The sequence below is a fragment of the Felis catus genome, chromosome D4 (genome assembly GCF_018350175.1).
Source record: "Felis catus isolate Fca126 chromosome D4, F.catus_Fca126_mat1.0, whole genome shotgun sequence".
NCBI classification, from domain to species: Eukaryota; Metazoa; Chordata; class Mammalia; order Carnivora; family Felidae; genus Felis; species Felis catus.
In genome coordinates this window covers 92,390,601-92,404,553 of record NC_058380.1, presented here as the reverse complement: position 1 = coordinate 92,404,553, position 13,953 = coordinate 92,390,601, and the positions used below count along the sequence as shown (strand labels likewise).

At 63.1% G+C, this 13,953-nt stretch overlaps 1 protein-coding gene across 1 annotated transcript in view; it reads left to right on the top strand.

Moving 5' to 3' along the window:
* Positions 1 to 13,517, top strand: part of QSOX2 (quiescin sulfhydryl oxidase 2) — a 30,440-nt gene extending 16,923 nt beyond the window's left edge. Inside the window, exons 7-13 of the mRNA XM_045042730.1 lie at positions 1,475 to 1,620; positions 2,892 to 3,026; positions 3,284 to 3,413; positions 4,927 to 5,049; positions 6,163 to 6,313; positions 8,807 to 8,995; positions 10,848 to 13,517. Of these exons, the coding sequence (XP_044898665.1) occupies positions 1,475 to 1,620; positions 2,892 to 3,026; positions 3,284 to 3,413; positions 4,927 to 5,049; positions 6,163 to 6,313; positions 8,807 to 8,995; positions 10,848 to 11,380 (1,407 nt within the window). The 3' untranslated portion in view covers positions 11,381 to 13,517. The remainder of the gene's footprint in view (positions 1 to 1,474; positions 1,621 to 2,891; positions 3,027 to 3,283; positions 3,414 to 4,926; positions 5,050 to 6,162; positions 6,314 to 8,806; positions 8,996 to 10,847) is intronic.
* The last annotated feature ends 436 nt before the right edge of the window (positions 13,518 to 13,953 follow it).

Sequence of the window (13,953 nt, the reverse complement as noted above, 5' to 3'; positions counted from 1 at the left end):
TGCGATCCGGCCGCTCTGTGGGAATGCCCGTGGCCTCTGCTCGGTGCTGCTCCCCTTCGTCCTTGTTGATTCCTGGAATGCAGGCGTGGCGCTGCCCAGCACGGTGGCGGTGGCGGATTTACGGGCTGCCGGGAGGGCGGCCCCTCCGCACCCGTTCCCAGGGCACGCCGCCCTTTCCGTGAGGCCCTTTATTTCTTATGCGCTGCCATCAAGGTTTGTTCTTGGCTGTCGCGCACGCCCACTTGTTTTCCCAAATCCAAGACTCTGAAACGGCATTCCCGTCGTGGACCTGGACGACCTCTGGCCGCTCACGTGCGGCTCTGAAGCCTTCGCCGCCGGCCCCAGACACACGGGGGGGTGGGGGGGGGATGACAGGAAACCCTCACCTCCCAGCCGCGCCCCCCCGCGAGCTCTGGAGACCACGTGCTCCTCGCGGGAGGTCCCGTTGACATTCACTCGGGCCAAGGCTGCGGACGTTAGCGATCGCCCGCCTCGCCGCCCCTCCTCCCCATGCCCTCCGAGTTCGGTGGCGACACTTCTCTGGGCCGGCTGGGACTCCCAGCGGGGGGGCTGGAGCAGCCACGGGCCGCCTCACGGCATCCTCGTGTGCCGCCCCCACGCCGTCCCCAGGCTGCCTCTCTCACCGGCGCTCTTGGGCTCCCCCACATCCCGCACGCAGGCCCGAGCGGGGACCACCCCCTGGGGCAGGCGGCCCGGCCTCTCCCCGGAGGGCCGCCCGCCGCTGGGCTCGAGCGTGGCCGGCTCCAGCAGACGCACTCGGCTCACCGGAGTCCGGTGACTGCCGCACTGCGTGAAGCGCCCCGTTCAGGACACGCTGGTTCTGCGGCTGAGAGGCCAGGGATGCCGCTTCTGCACCTGATTGTGGCGGCACGTGCCAGGCCCGAGGGGCGCCTTTCACGCCGTCCGGCCCCCGAGATGCCCCCCTGTGGTCCTTCTGCTGCCACGTCCCCGTCGCCGTGCCTTCGGCCTGAGCAGGATGGGACAGGGGCAGGTCGAGGGAGGGACCGGCCCGCCGGAAGCCTGCCGGCACTTCAGGGGGCCGACCGCGGCCGGGCCGCCGTCCCGGGATGAGGTTGGCCTCCTGGTGCGCGGCCCCCTGTGTCGAGGGAAGCTCCAGGCCGGGGCCGCGGCCCCGTCTCCCTAAGTGGGGGTGAGTGTGCTCGTCCCCTGGACGCCACTCCTGTGGAGGACGTGCTGGCCCAGGAAGCCCGGGGCGAGTTCTCGGGCAGACGTTTTCTTTAGAGTCCGTGAGCTTGCTGAGCGGGGCTGCCCTGCCCTGAGAGCGCAGTGAAGATGAAGATGAGCCTGGCTCAGAGAGCAGATAAATACGGATTTATTCTGAATGACGTTGTTCGTGATTTCTGTGCTCACGCTGTCCTCGTACTTGGTCAAGGCGATGTTTCCTGAGACGCGGCCGTCCACAGCCCGGTGACGCTATCTCCTCCTTGCCCAGGTGATCCTGGACCTGCTTCCGTACGAGAACATCGTGGTGAAGAGAGCGCTGGACACAGACAAGGCCTTCCTGGAGAAACTTGGGGTCTCTTCCGTTCCCGCCTGTTACTTGATTTACCCAAACGGGTCACACGGATTAATTAACGTGTAAGTGTAGTCCGGCCTCAGGAGCGTTTGTGACGCCGGGTGGGATCTGGGGAACCCTTCCAAGCGTGGGGGCCTGCCCCGGGCGAGTTGCCACGCACTCCTCGCGGCTGCGACCACGGAGCCCATCCGCACGCCGTCTGCCTGCACCGGGCCCACTGAGCCGCAGATGGCCTCAGGCGGGGTCGGGAAGGTCACAGGTGAGCAGCCGAGCCGATTCCAGGGGCCTGTGGTGGCCTCCCCGGCCCCAGCCTCCTGTGGGTGTGGGTGCCGAGGACCTGCCGGACCCCACCCAGCCTGTGCTGACCGAGCGGGTCTCACGGTGTCTCCGTGGGCCGCTTCCTCCGCCCCGGGGCTCCGGGTTCAGCTTCTGAGAGGCGGCCTCCCCGGAGCCTCAAACCCCAGGCCCTTGGGTGTGCTTCTGTTCTCAATAACCGGAAGTCAGGGAGGGACGGCGGCCTCTGTGGAGCGGGTCATCTGCTGTCAGGCTCCGTGAGCGAGGTCCTCGGGCCGCTCCAAGCACCCGGGCCTGCACACCGGGGGCTCCGGCCTGCGGTGGGGGCGGCCAGGGCCAGGCCCACGGCAGATGTCGCCCTCAACGGGCTTTCCCTCAACAAAATGCCATTTTCTTTTGAAGAAAAACACTCGTTTTGTATGAAAGCGTCACCTGTACGACTCGTTCGTGTCGAATGACTTGGGTGTTTTACCTTCTCTCTTTGGGAACGAGAATGAGCCCTCGATGCTGTTGATGACCCACAGCCACCGTGGAGATGTCCTAACGGCCGTGACGCGTCCCCGGAGCGCATGCTCCTCCCCGTCCGTCGAGGGGCCCCACGGCCCCTGCCGCCCCCCGCCCCCCTGACTCCCGGGTGCCCCACTCGGAGGGCGTGCGGAAAACCCTCCCAGCTGGAGTCAAGCTGGTGCTGGCCGCTGCTCAGACCGGCCTTGCAGACTGTCCAGATGTCCCCACTGAACAGAAACGAATCGTCACACTGCAGCTACAACCCGGTCATCTGTGGCTCTGTCTTCTCCGGGAGGGCCAGCTCCCCCACACCCTGGCATAGCCACCATCCCGGCCCTCCCCCTCAGTCCCTGCTTCAGATGCCCAGAGAGCGGGCGGGCTGGGAGGTCCAGGCCACATGCCTGCATCTCGGAAGGAGAGCCCCTCTCGAGGCGCGGGGGAGGGGGGCCGCACAGGGGGCTCAGACAGCTGCGGTTGGCCAGGCCGGGAGGCACCCTGGCTCCGAGCCCACACCTTGTCCCCTTTCTCGCAGCGGAAAGCCTCTCCGGTCGTTTTTTTCCTCTTACTTGAAGTCGTTGCCAGATGTGAGGAAAAAACTGCTTTCGGTGCCTGAAAGACCCAACAGAGCAGAAACTCCAGAAATCGTGGTTTGGAGAGAATTTGACAGGCAGGTATTTCTCTCGGACCTGAGCTGCCCAGGGGCGCGCGTGGGCGCGGGCCCGGTGCAGACGCGGAGGGCTGCGGGCTGCGGGGCTCCTTTGCAGGCGGGATTCGGCGGAAGCACACCCCCTGGGCCGCCAGCTGTGCAGGAACGACCGACGTCGGCCTGTGGGGAGCGGGGGTCCCCGCGGGCTGGGAGCGAGGAGGGGGAGCGTTGGGCACGAGGGACGTGTCCTGACCCGACCGAACGCTGTCTCCCCTCAGGTCGAAGCTATACACGGCTGACCTAGAGTCAGGGCTACACTACTTGCTGAGGGTCGAGCTGGCCGCCCACAAGTCCCTGGCGGGGGCCGAGCTACAGACGCTCAAGGACTTCGTCACTGTCCTCGCCAAGGTGCGTGGTGCCTGACCCGGGCCGCGGGGGGCCGGGCTCTGTGCCCGGGGATCCGCGGGGAGTGACGCTGGCCTCAGCGGGGGGACCGCTCTTTCCTCCCTCTGCACGCGCCCGCCGGGTGCCCACCCAGTTCCGGGCCCCCAGACGTGACGGGGCCTCAGAAGGGGCCAGGACCGCGACGCGCCCGACAGGAGGCACTTTCGGGGGGCCGGTGGTGCCTGGGCAGGGAGGCAGGGCGGGCTGAGAGGAGAGAGGCTGCGGGGCCTGGGCGGGGAGGCCGCTCAGGAGCCATCCCTGTGTGCGGAGTGGGCCCCAGCGGCCGGGACCCGGAGCCGTGGTGGCGCACGTGTCAGTGGCCGCTGGGAGGTGAGGGGCCGTGCTGCCGGGACTCTTCGCTCCGGGGCAGAGAATCCGGGGCCTCCTGTCTCTTCCTTGGGTCAGAGTCTCGGGAAGCGGGAGGGCATCCCTCTCCCCTGGGGGGGGGGCACCTGGGGCCCCTCTGCTCTCTCACCTTGGGAGGGCTTCTGTCACAGTGGCCTGGGGACAGAGCCCTTTGCTCCCGCATCTGGTGCCCAGCTCGCCTGTTGTCTAGAAGGTCAGGAAGCTTAGTTTTGAAGGACTTCTCTCGGGGTGCCCGGCTAGCTCGGTGGAGCACATGACCCTGAGTTCGAGCCCTGTGCTGGGCATAGAGGTGACTGAAAAATGAAATCTTTAAAAATAAAAAAAATCAAGGACTCTTCCTGCTAAACGTCAGGTGCTCGGTACAGTGGTTCCTGGTCAACACTGTCGTAGACGCGGTTTGCTTGTGTCGTACGACTTGTGGGGTAAACCGTAGGAGGCGGAGTTGATGGCGGACGGGACGGTGAGCCGCACAGCGTGTCTCCAAGAAGAGACGGAGGCTGTGTAGACGGGCCTGTGCCCCGCTGTGCCGATCAGAGTTCAGAGGCCGCGCCGGCCTCCTTCGCTTTCAGTGAGTCACAAACGGGCTGACTCCTCACCCGCCACCTCCTCTGTGTCCTCGGCGTCAGGGAGGGGTAGAGCTCCACAGCCCAGGAGGATCACAGATTACCCGGGCCGGTTCCTCTAAAGCTCGCCGAAAGCGGCAGTCCAGCGCTGGCGAGTTGGGAGCGGCACGTTGTCACCGGCGCAGGAAGTGGGGTTTTGCAGCCTGGACTGTCCTGTCCCTGCTGCAGCAAGTTTCCGCTCAGGTTTCTGAGCCGGTGGCCGCCTTTGTTTCGCACGCTTAGCAGGCGACACGTAGGGCAGGGCTGCACCACGGGGGTGGCCGAGCGGGCGGGCGAGGTGCAGGAGTCCGGGCGGGCGAGCCTGTGGGCCAGAAGCCTCTGCCTGCGGCCCCTCCCGTCCCCTGCTCTGTGTTCTGGGAGCCCCCCACCCCAGTACCGGGAGAAACCCGTGTCAGGCAGGCCCCACCTGGTCCAGGTCCCCAGGGACGGCGCTGCCGTGGGAGGCATCTTCCCGGACGACCTCTGAGCGCGCGTCCTTCCTTGCTCAGCTGTTCCCCGGCCGGGCGCCAGTCAGGAAGCTGCTGGAGACGCTGCAGGAGTGGCTGGCCAGCCTTCCCCTGGACAGGATCCCCTACAACGCCGTCCTCGACCTGGCCAACAACAAGATGCGGGTGAGCCCGGCCCCCGCCCCCGCCAGAGCTCAGGGCCCGCCCACTGCCGCCACCGTCCGGGTAGCCACCCCCTGAACCCGCACTCTCCTCCCTCCAGGGCCCCACGCCCAGCCCGGGCACGTGGGCTCCGGTGCCGTGGCACAACGCCTCCCCTCACTGCCCCTGCCCCCCGCCTGTGGCGCTGTCAGCTCACGGGTCGGTGGGAGGCAGGCCGCGACGGAACGGGCAGCTTGCTCGGGTGGTGCGGTGGTCGGGCTGGTGTGTTATTTCAGTTTTCAGCAAACTCCTTTTTTTTCTTTTTTTCTTTTTTTCTTTTTTTTTTTTAAACTGAATGTTTCCCCACTCAAAGTTAGAGGGGTAGCCTGAACATGTTAGATGCCTGTGAGGATGAGGAAATGAACCATCTATTTATTTATTTTTTTTTTTTAATTTTTTTTTTCAACGTTTATTTATTTTTGGGACAGAGAGAGACAGAGCATGAACGGGGGAGGGGCAGAGAGAGAGGGAGACACAGAATCAGAAACAGGCTCCAGGCTCTGAGGCATCAGCCCAGAGCCTGACGCGGGGCTCGAACTCACGGACCGTGAGATCGTGACCTGGCTGAAGTCGGACGCTTAACCGACTGCGCCACCCAGGCGCCCCTCAGCAAACTCCTAACTCCCGGCCAGAAGACACAAGGCCCGCGTGGACGTGGGGTGAATGCTTGAAGCTCCCGCTTGCTGCGGGCACGTGCCTCCCTATCCGTGGTGGCTGAGAATGTTCCACAGCTGGGCTTCTTAGTGGTCTTGGGGGGAGGGAGGGGCATCCTTCAGGCTTTTCTAGTGTTCTCGTTTGTCCGGACACAGAGGAGCCCTTCCCCCCTCCCCGAAGGCAGGGAGGAACAGGCCACACCGCCCTGTTTGGAGACCTCCTTTCGTGGTGTGGACACTGTACTGTCTCACGTGTTTGCTGCTGAATTTAAACACACAACGTGCTCAGATGTGCAGTTGGTGAAGTTTTAATAAACATACAGTCTGTGTAACCACCACCCGATCAAAGCAGAGGACACTCACCAACGGTCTTAATTTTAACTATTCAATTATCTTTTATTCTACTCGCCTCCCCCCCCCCCAGATTTCTGGAATATTCCTTATTAATCACATAAAGTGGGTTGGATGTCAAGGAAGCCGACCAGAGTTCAGGGGTTACACGTGTGCTCTCTGGAAACTGTTCCACACTTTGACCGTCCAAGCTGGGGCCCATCCGGAAGCGCTGGATGGCACAGGTAAGCCGTCCCCGTGCCGGTGCCTGCCTGGCATCGTGAGAGGCTGTATGCAAGGCCACACGTCACCGGGGCTGCCCAGGGGTCCCCTGCTCCAGAGAGAGGTTGGGGAGCTTCTCTCCACACCTTCTGCCCAGTCCCCGGGTGGGTGCTCGGTGCCCCAGAGACCAGCCTGTGCACGGCTGAGCCGTAGGAAATAAATCCGAGAGCGAGAGCACGCTGGCCAGGAATTCCTCTGCAGGGCAAACCCCTCATTTTTCTGCTTCGGAGAGTATGAGCGTCAGCGAAACCTATTTGACGTGTGTTTGTTGTCTCTTGCTGGGTAACAACCCTGCTGCTTAGCAGCTTAGTTTCATCTCAGAGCGTCTGTGGGTCAGGAGCTCAGACGTGGTTTGGCCGGGGTCCTCTCCCTGGCCTGTGGGCCCAGTGTCGGCTCAGGCTGGGGTCTCACCTGAAGTCTCCACTCGGAAGGGACCCTTCCCCAGCTCGCTGGAGGGGTGGTCGCCGGTCCGGGGCCTCGCTCGTTCCTCACCGTGTGGCAGCTGGCCTCGTGGGCCGGCCAGGGGGAGAGGGCGCCCTGCTCGGCGTGGTGTCCTTCCCGTCTGTGTTCCCTGGGTGGGCGGTGAGGTGCCAGCCCAGCCTGCCTGCCTGGGGGTGGGGGGCTGTGACGCCGCTCTGAGGCCGCCTGCACAAGAGGTTAGAAACCACAAAAGACTGACTTGGCTTGCATAACTTTGATTATCAGGAAAGCATGGTCGTGTTTTGTGCCCTGCACAAGACACCGAAAACTGGGCTGGGCTGTTTTATCCACCTTGGGCCGGGCTGCGTGTGCCCTTCCCCTGCGAAGCGGGCCGCTGGTGGCCATGGGGTCGATGGCCTGCCCTCTCTAGCCGTCGGTTCAGTGAGGCAGCTTCGCTGTTTGTATCGAGCAAAGGCTGTGACTCACATGCCCGACACTTTCCAATAAGGCCGTAAACTTCTGGTTCGTGACGAGCTAAAGCAAACGCTGGGGCTTGGAAGAAACACCCTTTTGTTTGCTTGGGATCCTGTGGCTCGGCAGCGTGGGCCCCGCTCAGGAAGGACCTCGGGGCCCGGGCTAGCCGGCACAGGGCATCGCTTCTGTCGCATCCTGTTGCCCCGCCCAGATCCACGGGGGTGGGGGAGTCTGCCCGGCGACAGGGAGGCGGCAAAGTCAGGTTGCGGGGGTCGTGTGCGGTCTTTGCGAACCCCTGCCACCCTGGCTCTCCTCGCGGTGACCTTGGACCTTGCTGGGGGAGGTGGGGAGTGCGCCTGCTGACGGGCCGTCCAGGGGGCTACGCGGGGGCTCCCGGCACCGGCCCCAGTGCCGCGGCGGAACGGCGGCCGAGCGACAGCGCACGTGGTCAGAAAGATCTCCGGGGCACAAACAGGCCGTACCCGAGGAGCGGGCCTCATGTCACACGCAAAGAACTGGGTCAGATGGACCCCGCTGGATTAGGTCTTGGAAGGTTTTTCCTCTCCTTCGTGCCTGTTTAAAGCCCATCGACTAAAAAGCCGCCGCGCTCTCTAATCCCCCACAGGTAGGGTTTATGGTCCTCGTCCACTCTGAAGATTAGGGTGGCCGGCCGCACAGCAGTTCGGCGGGGAGAGGGAAGGAGGATTACCCAGTGATGGGCGGCAGCTGGCGGCCGGGGAGAGGCGGGCAGACGAGGCGGCCATCGGGGGTCCTCCCCGCGTGCCCACCGTCCCACCCTGCACGCCACCCGCCGCCCTCGGGGACATGCCGAGCGGAGGAGAAAGTGGCGTGCGCTCAGTGGGGGCCTTCTCTCGGTGAGGCTGGCGAGGCTGACGACAGACGTGGGGACCTGGGCCGAGGCCGGGCCCTCCCACCCAGAACCACGACCAGCAGCGAAGGAAGGGCTCACGTGAGCCGCGAGGGCCTGCTGTTGATTAAGACGGATTCGGTCTCAGAAGCGCGTCTTTTTTTTTTTTTTCAATTATTTTGCTGCATTTCTTTTAATGCCAACGTTTAATCTGTTCTAATCTCAGTCTTGTTTGTTGGCTCAATCCCCGTATTAGTTGTCTGAAGGGAACCGCGGGCGCCAGCCTCATGCCCGCCCCCCTTTTGCTGACGTGAGGGGTCCTCATTTCGGTGAGGTGCGGCTGTTTCCTTCTGCTGTCGGGGGGGGGGGGGGGGGGGGGGGGGGGGCAGGGCGGTTGTTTCCTGGAGCAAGTGTGTTGTTCCCGGAACGTCTTTAGGGCAATGCCGGGATGCCCCTCGCCAGCAGGCTCAGCCAGCCCGCGGCCCCCGGAAGGTCTGGCTCGTTGTCCTGGGTGCCGGGGCGCGTCCCACGTGTTCGGGGCAGCCCACCCCCCCGCCCCGGGCACAGGGCCGCTCCTCCTGGCTCGGAAGGCGTCTGGGCTCAGGCTCCCCGCCCGCCCGAGCCCGGGGTTCCAGCGGAAACCCTGGGACGCACCCCACAGGGCTGCCGGTGTGTGTCCCCTCTCTCGCCGCAGGTTTCGAGGGGGACCCGCAGGCAGTGCTGCAGAGCATCAGGAGGTACGTTCGCACCTTCTTCGGCTGTAAGGAGTGCGCCGAGCACTTTGAGGAGCTGGCGAAAGAGTCCATGGATTCCGTCAGAAGCGCAGACCAGGCGATCCTCTGGCTTTGGAAGAAACATAACTTGGTCAACAACCGCCTGGCAGGTGAGCAGAAGCCACAGCGGGGTGGCCGGTGTGAGTGTGGCTGCGCGCACGGGCCCCCCAGAGCGCGTCCTGCCGCACACGTACTGATGACACCTGACCTCTGCCACCATGCTGGCTGCCCCGGGGATTGCCAAGGGTGACCCCGCCCCTCCAGGCTGCCAGCGTCCCTGGCTTTCCAGACGGTTCTCCCCCTTCTGGGGCTCCTGGGCTGCATGGAAACGGACACGCCGCCTCCCCCTGGGGTCACCGCCAGGCCCCCGAGGACGTTTGGTGCTGGCAGTCGTGGATCGTGATCACTTGTCAGTAAACGGTTTTTGTGCGATTACGATCTGCTCTCAGACTGGGAGCAAACCCCTCGAAGCAGTTCTGTTCCAAGACCAAATAGGGTGCATGTATTTTCTCAGAGTTAAGTAATTCAAACTGTTCCCAAATCAGTGGCAGATTAAAATTAGGCTTAAAAATAATTCCACTGACAAATAAATCTTAATAGAGATGAAGAGAAAATTCTACTAAACTATTGGTTTTTGTTTAATCCACCGCATTATAAAACATATTATAACTAAAGCACTAAAGAAAATTGGTTTTTCCTCGTGCTCAGAGCTGACCGCTGTGGCTCTGGTCGTGCAGCCACAGCGCCTCTGTGTTTGCCGGGGTTTGCCCGTGGCCGTCAGCTGCAGGGCAAGGCGTGTGCCCCGCGGCCCGGGTTCAGAGCCCCCACGCCTCTGCGTGTCGGGCCCACCCTGCTCCAGGAGCCCAGCGCGCCCCCTGAGTCATCGCGTTCCTCCTGGGTTCTGTAGCCGCCCCCCCCCCCCCATGCTCCCCGGTCCCACCTCCGGCCTCCGGATTGGGACCCGGGCTCCCTGGAGGCCCTGAGACCTGCCCGGACCTCCCCGTGTCTGTAACGTGAGTGTGTGTCGGTCCCCGGCAGGGTGGCTGGGCCCCCGTGGTCCGCACGCCCTCCCGCCCTCCCGCCCGTGCCTGTGGGCAGAGGAGAGGGTCTCCGTGGCTTCAGACCCATCAGACGGAGGCATTTGGTCCACGTTTACTTGCAGAAGCACCGGCAGGGCCGCAGGGGGGGGGTGGGAGTCCGGGAGCCGAGGGCGCCGTGTGCCACACTTACTGTGCTCCTGGCCCGTGTGGTCCTCGTGTCCGTCGGGCAGAGGCCCGGGGCCGGCCGACCCGCGGCCTCGCGCGCACGTGTGGTGCTGACGTGCGTCCGGGCACCGCATAGGCGTCGGCACGCGGGGCGGGTTCGCGTTTATTTACCGTGTGGAGCCCGTGCCGGCCAGAGGGCGCGTGCAGGTAAAGCCTGCCGCGTGGTTCTGTTTCATGACCGCACGTTTGCACGTGTGGAGGGGAAGGACTCGCCCCACTGGTGTCGCGTCTGGAGCAGAACCGGGAGCGGGCTCTGCCAGGTTTTCTGCACACAGGCAGCGAGGTTTCCCTGTCGCAGGCGGGCCTCACGCCCAGAGTCGTTTTTGGAGATCCTCTTGGGGTTTGGGGAGGGCCGGCGGGGGCGGGGGCTGCACACGCCTGAAGTGCCTTGGAGTCGTCTGCACCGCCGGCATCCGGGGCAGGCGTACGGGTGCGGGTGGGACACGCACCGGATCACGTGGGGGCCTCGGGGTCTCGGGGGACAGAGCAGCTGCGGGCGGGGGCAGGCCTGGCCAGGCGTGGAGCCTTCCCACCATCGTGGGTACCGGGGGGGGGGGCCAGGCGCCCGCGCAGGAGTGATGGGAGGTCACGGTGGACGTGGGGGGACGGGGGAAGGGTTCGCGGGGCACGGGCCCGGTCAGGGCACGGGTCAGGTCATCAGGAGGCACCTCGACTGTCGCTCTCTTTCCCCTCCTAGGCCATCTGAGTGAGGACCCCAAGTTTCCGAAGGTTCCGTGGCCCAGCCCGGACCTCTGCCCAGCCTGCCACGAGGAAGTTAAGGGCCTGCACAGCTGGAACGAGGGTCAGGTGCTCCTGTTCCTGAAGCAGCACTACGGCAGCGGCAACCTCGTGGACACGTACGCCGAGGAGCAGGGAGACGCCAGCGACCGGGGCGGGGAGCGCGAGAGGGGCCGCGCTTCCCCAGAGAAGCCTCGGGGGGACCAGCGTGCCGAGAGTGCCCGTCCACCCAGCGTGCTGCCTCCCAGACCCCGCCTGTCCGAGGGGTCACAGCTCGGCCTGGACGGGAGACTCCAGAGCGTGAGCTGGGCTGAGGGCCGCAGGGAGGCAGAGGCGGTCGTGCCCTTCCTCGGGATGGGCTTCTCCAGCCTGGACATGAGCCTCTGCGTCGTGCTGTACGTGGCCTCGTCCCTGTTTCTGATGATGATGTACTTCTTCTTCCGGGTGCGCTCCAAGCGATGGAAGGTCAGGCATCACCGCCCGTCCGTGTAGAACCGAGCGGGACCACAGAAGCGCCTTGAGAAACAGCCCCACCGCGCCCCTGCAGCTTTAACGATGACGATCAGGGATTTTATAAACACTTCAGACCTGGTTTCATACCAGACGGCGTCTCGGGCCCCAAGTCCTCGTTTAACGAACGGTTCTCCTGCCGAGGACGAGCCGCTGTTTGTGGGGCCGACTGCTGTCCGGGGGTCCTCCCTGGACGCCTCTACAGATCCGACCGCAAAAAGACATCTGTATTTTTACCCTTCTAGATCTGACTGAAAACACGAGCGGGAGTCCAGGCCAAACAGACAGAATTCTTCCCGCCTGCCTTCACCCTGGGTTTCTGGACGCACGTCACGTTCCGCTCCCTGGCTTGGGGTTTGGAGCACAGCCAAGCCCTTCCCTGCACCAGGAGGCCACCGGGCAGTGTCTTGCCACCAGCCGCGGCCGGAGCAGAGAGGGAGCTCGGCCGCCAGCGCACCCCACCCCCGGCCGCCTCTCGAAGCCAGTCGGGTCCTCGGAGATTCGCTTGTGTCTGCGCTTTTCAGCCGCTTGGTTGTTTCTGCTGAAGCCGCTCACAGCCAAAGGGACGACTTCTTCGTCACCCTCGTGCTCTGCAGGCACCTTTTGCTGCAGATGCAGAGTCTGGAGAAAGCGGGAAGGGAAGAGGAGGGTTCGCGGTGTCGCTGCATTGCGAGAAACACCCCCCCAGGCCGCGTGGAGCGGAGGCTGGGGACAGAATGGTGGCAGAGGCAGGGCCTGTGTTAATCTGGTGGCAGGACAGCAAACAGCCCGTCCCATGGCGCCAAGGGCGGAGCCCCTGGGGAGGGGGCGTGGGGGACACACTCCTCCAGAGGGGAGTCCGCAGGGGAACGAGCCCCTCACCCTCTGTGTCACATGGGGCGGCGCCTGCAGGGTCTGCCGGTGACCTGAGAGGGTAGGACCCGAGGGCCCGGCGAGACGGTGACGCCCGGTGGCCCCCCGGGGTGGCCTGTCCTGTCCTCAGCATCTTTAAGGCCAAATTTCATCCCCCTGAAGCTGTTTTATGAAGGGTCCTGGCACAGGGCCCCGGAGCCCCAGGTTTTGGTGATTGACTTTTTTACCGTTTGATGATTTTAGCACATTATTCGTCAAACCCAAGTGATTTAGAGGTAAGTTTGCCTCTGAAGACGTCAGCGGACAGGATGGACTGTGCCGTTCTCGTCGAGATCCTTTGTGACTGTCGGTCTGTCCCGCAAACTCAGATGTGTCTGTGCTCTCGTGTCCGTGAGGTTCTAGTCTTTCCCACTGTGCCTAGTGTGTGCTCTGTGTTTACTGACCACAGTTGGCCACCGGCCTGTACCTGTTCGGGCGCCGCAGGCTGGGGGGCGGTGGGCTCTCACGGCCACGGCCTCGAGGCCGGTGGAGCTGGGCCCTCCCTGGGCGGCCATCAGAGCTCTTTCTGTTTGACACTTTTTTAACCCCCAGAAGCCTGTGTGTTTCGTACGTGGTCGTGCGCTTGGGTTCCGGAGGACCCCGTATCGTTTCCTTTCATTTAAAAAATCAGGCAGATTTACACACAGAATCCGAAGGGAAACACTTAGCACCGTTAACTAAACTGCCTTTTGGTTCACGTCAGATGCTTTTTCCTGCCCCGAGTGAGTTTCCTCACGTGGTGTGAACCGGCACCAGGTGGCAGGACGCGACCACTGCCAGAAGCGCCACGAAACCCGTCGGAAAGGCAAGACTGGCTCTAGGGTCCCTCACAGCATCGCAGTCGAGGTCGCCACCGTTGGAGGGACAAGTCTGAGGCTCCCTGAGGGGCCAGGCTTCCAGTAGTCCGCGGGCGGTCCGGGAGAGGTGGTTTGCCGAGACGGCCCCGGACGCGTGTCCCGCGGGCGCCTCATGTGACCTGCTCAGAACCGGGCACTACGTTTAGGCAAGGTTTGAGGTCTGTTTTCTAAAGTTGTAAGTATTGAGACTAATGAATTGACTAGTTCGGTAATTTAAATGGGTATTTATTTTTAATGGAGGGATTTTGATTAAAAAGAAGCTAATTGACATGGAAATGTCTGGAATTTCTTACCTGCAAGGAAAGTGAACGTTTTGTATTTAAGTGAACTATACTGTGCACATTTTTTAAATAAATGAATCTGACATTTGAGAAGATTGTGATTCTTTTGAAACTGTGAGCTCCCTGGAACAGTGATAGGAGTCGGGGTGCAGAAGGGAGCCCTCCTTCCCCTCCGGAGTTTGTGGACTGGACATCCGAAATTCCAGAGCCTCTTGTACTGAACCAGACGCTGAGGTGGAAGGTGGAAACCGGACGATGAATTATGGATTCTCTTCCTGGGGTCGATCTAGCTGGGAGCCGCCCGCGGGACAGCGGTTTTGGTTCAAGTCACACGGCAGGCAGATGGACTGAGATGGGACAACAGCTGAGACACATGTGACTTGCAGGACTTAGGGCACCAGGGGCGCCCCGGTTAAGGGAGCCTCTGGGGAACCCTGGGAGAAGGGAGCCCCCAGGCACCTGTTTGTTGCCTCAGAGTCTGAACTGTTTTGGTTTCTTCTCCTGCCTCTACCTTTCTTTTTTGCTG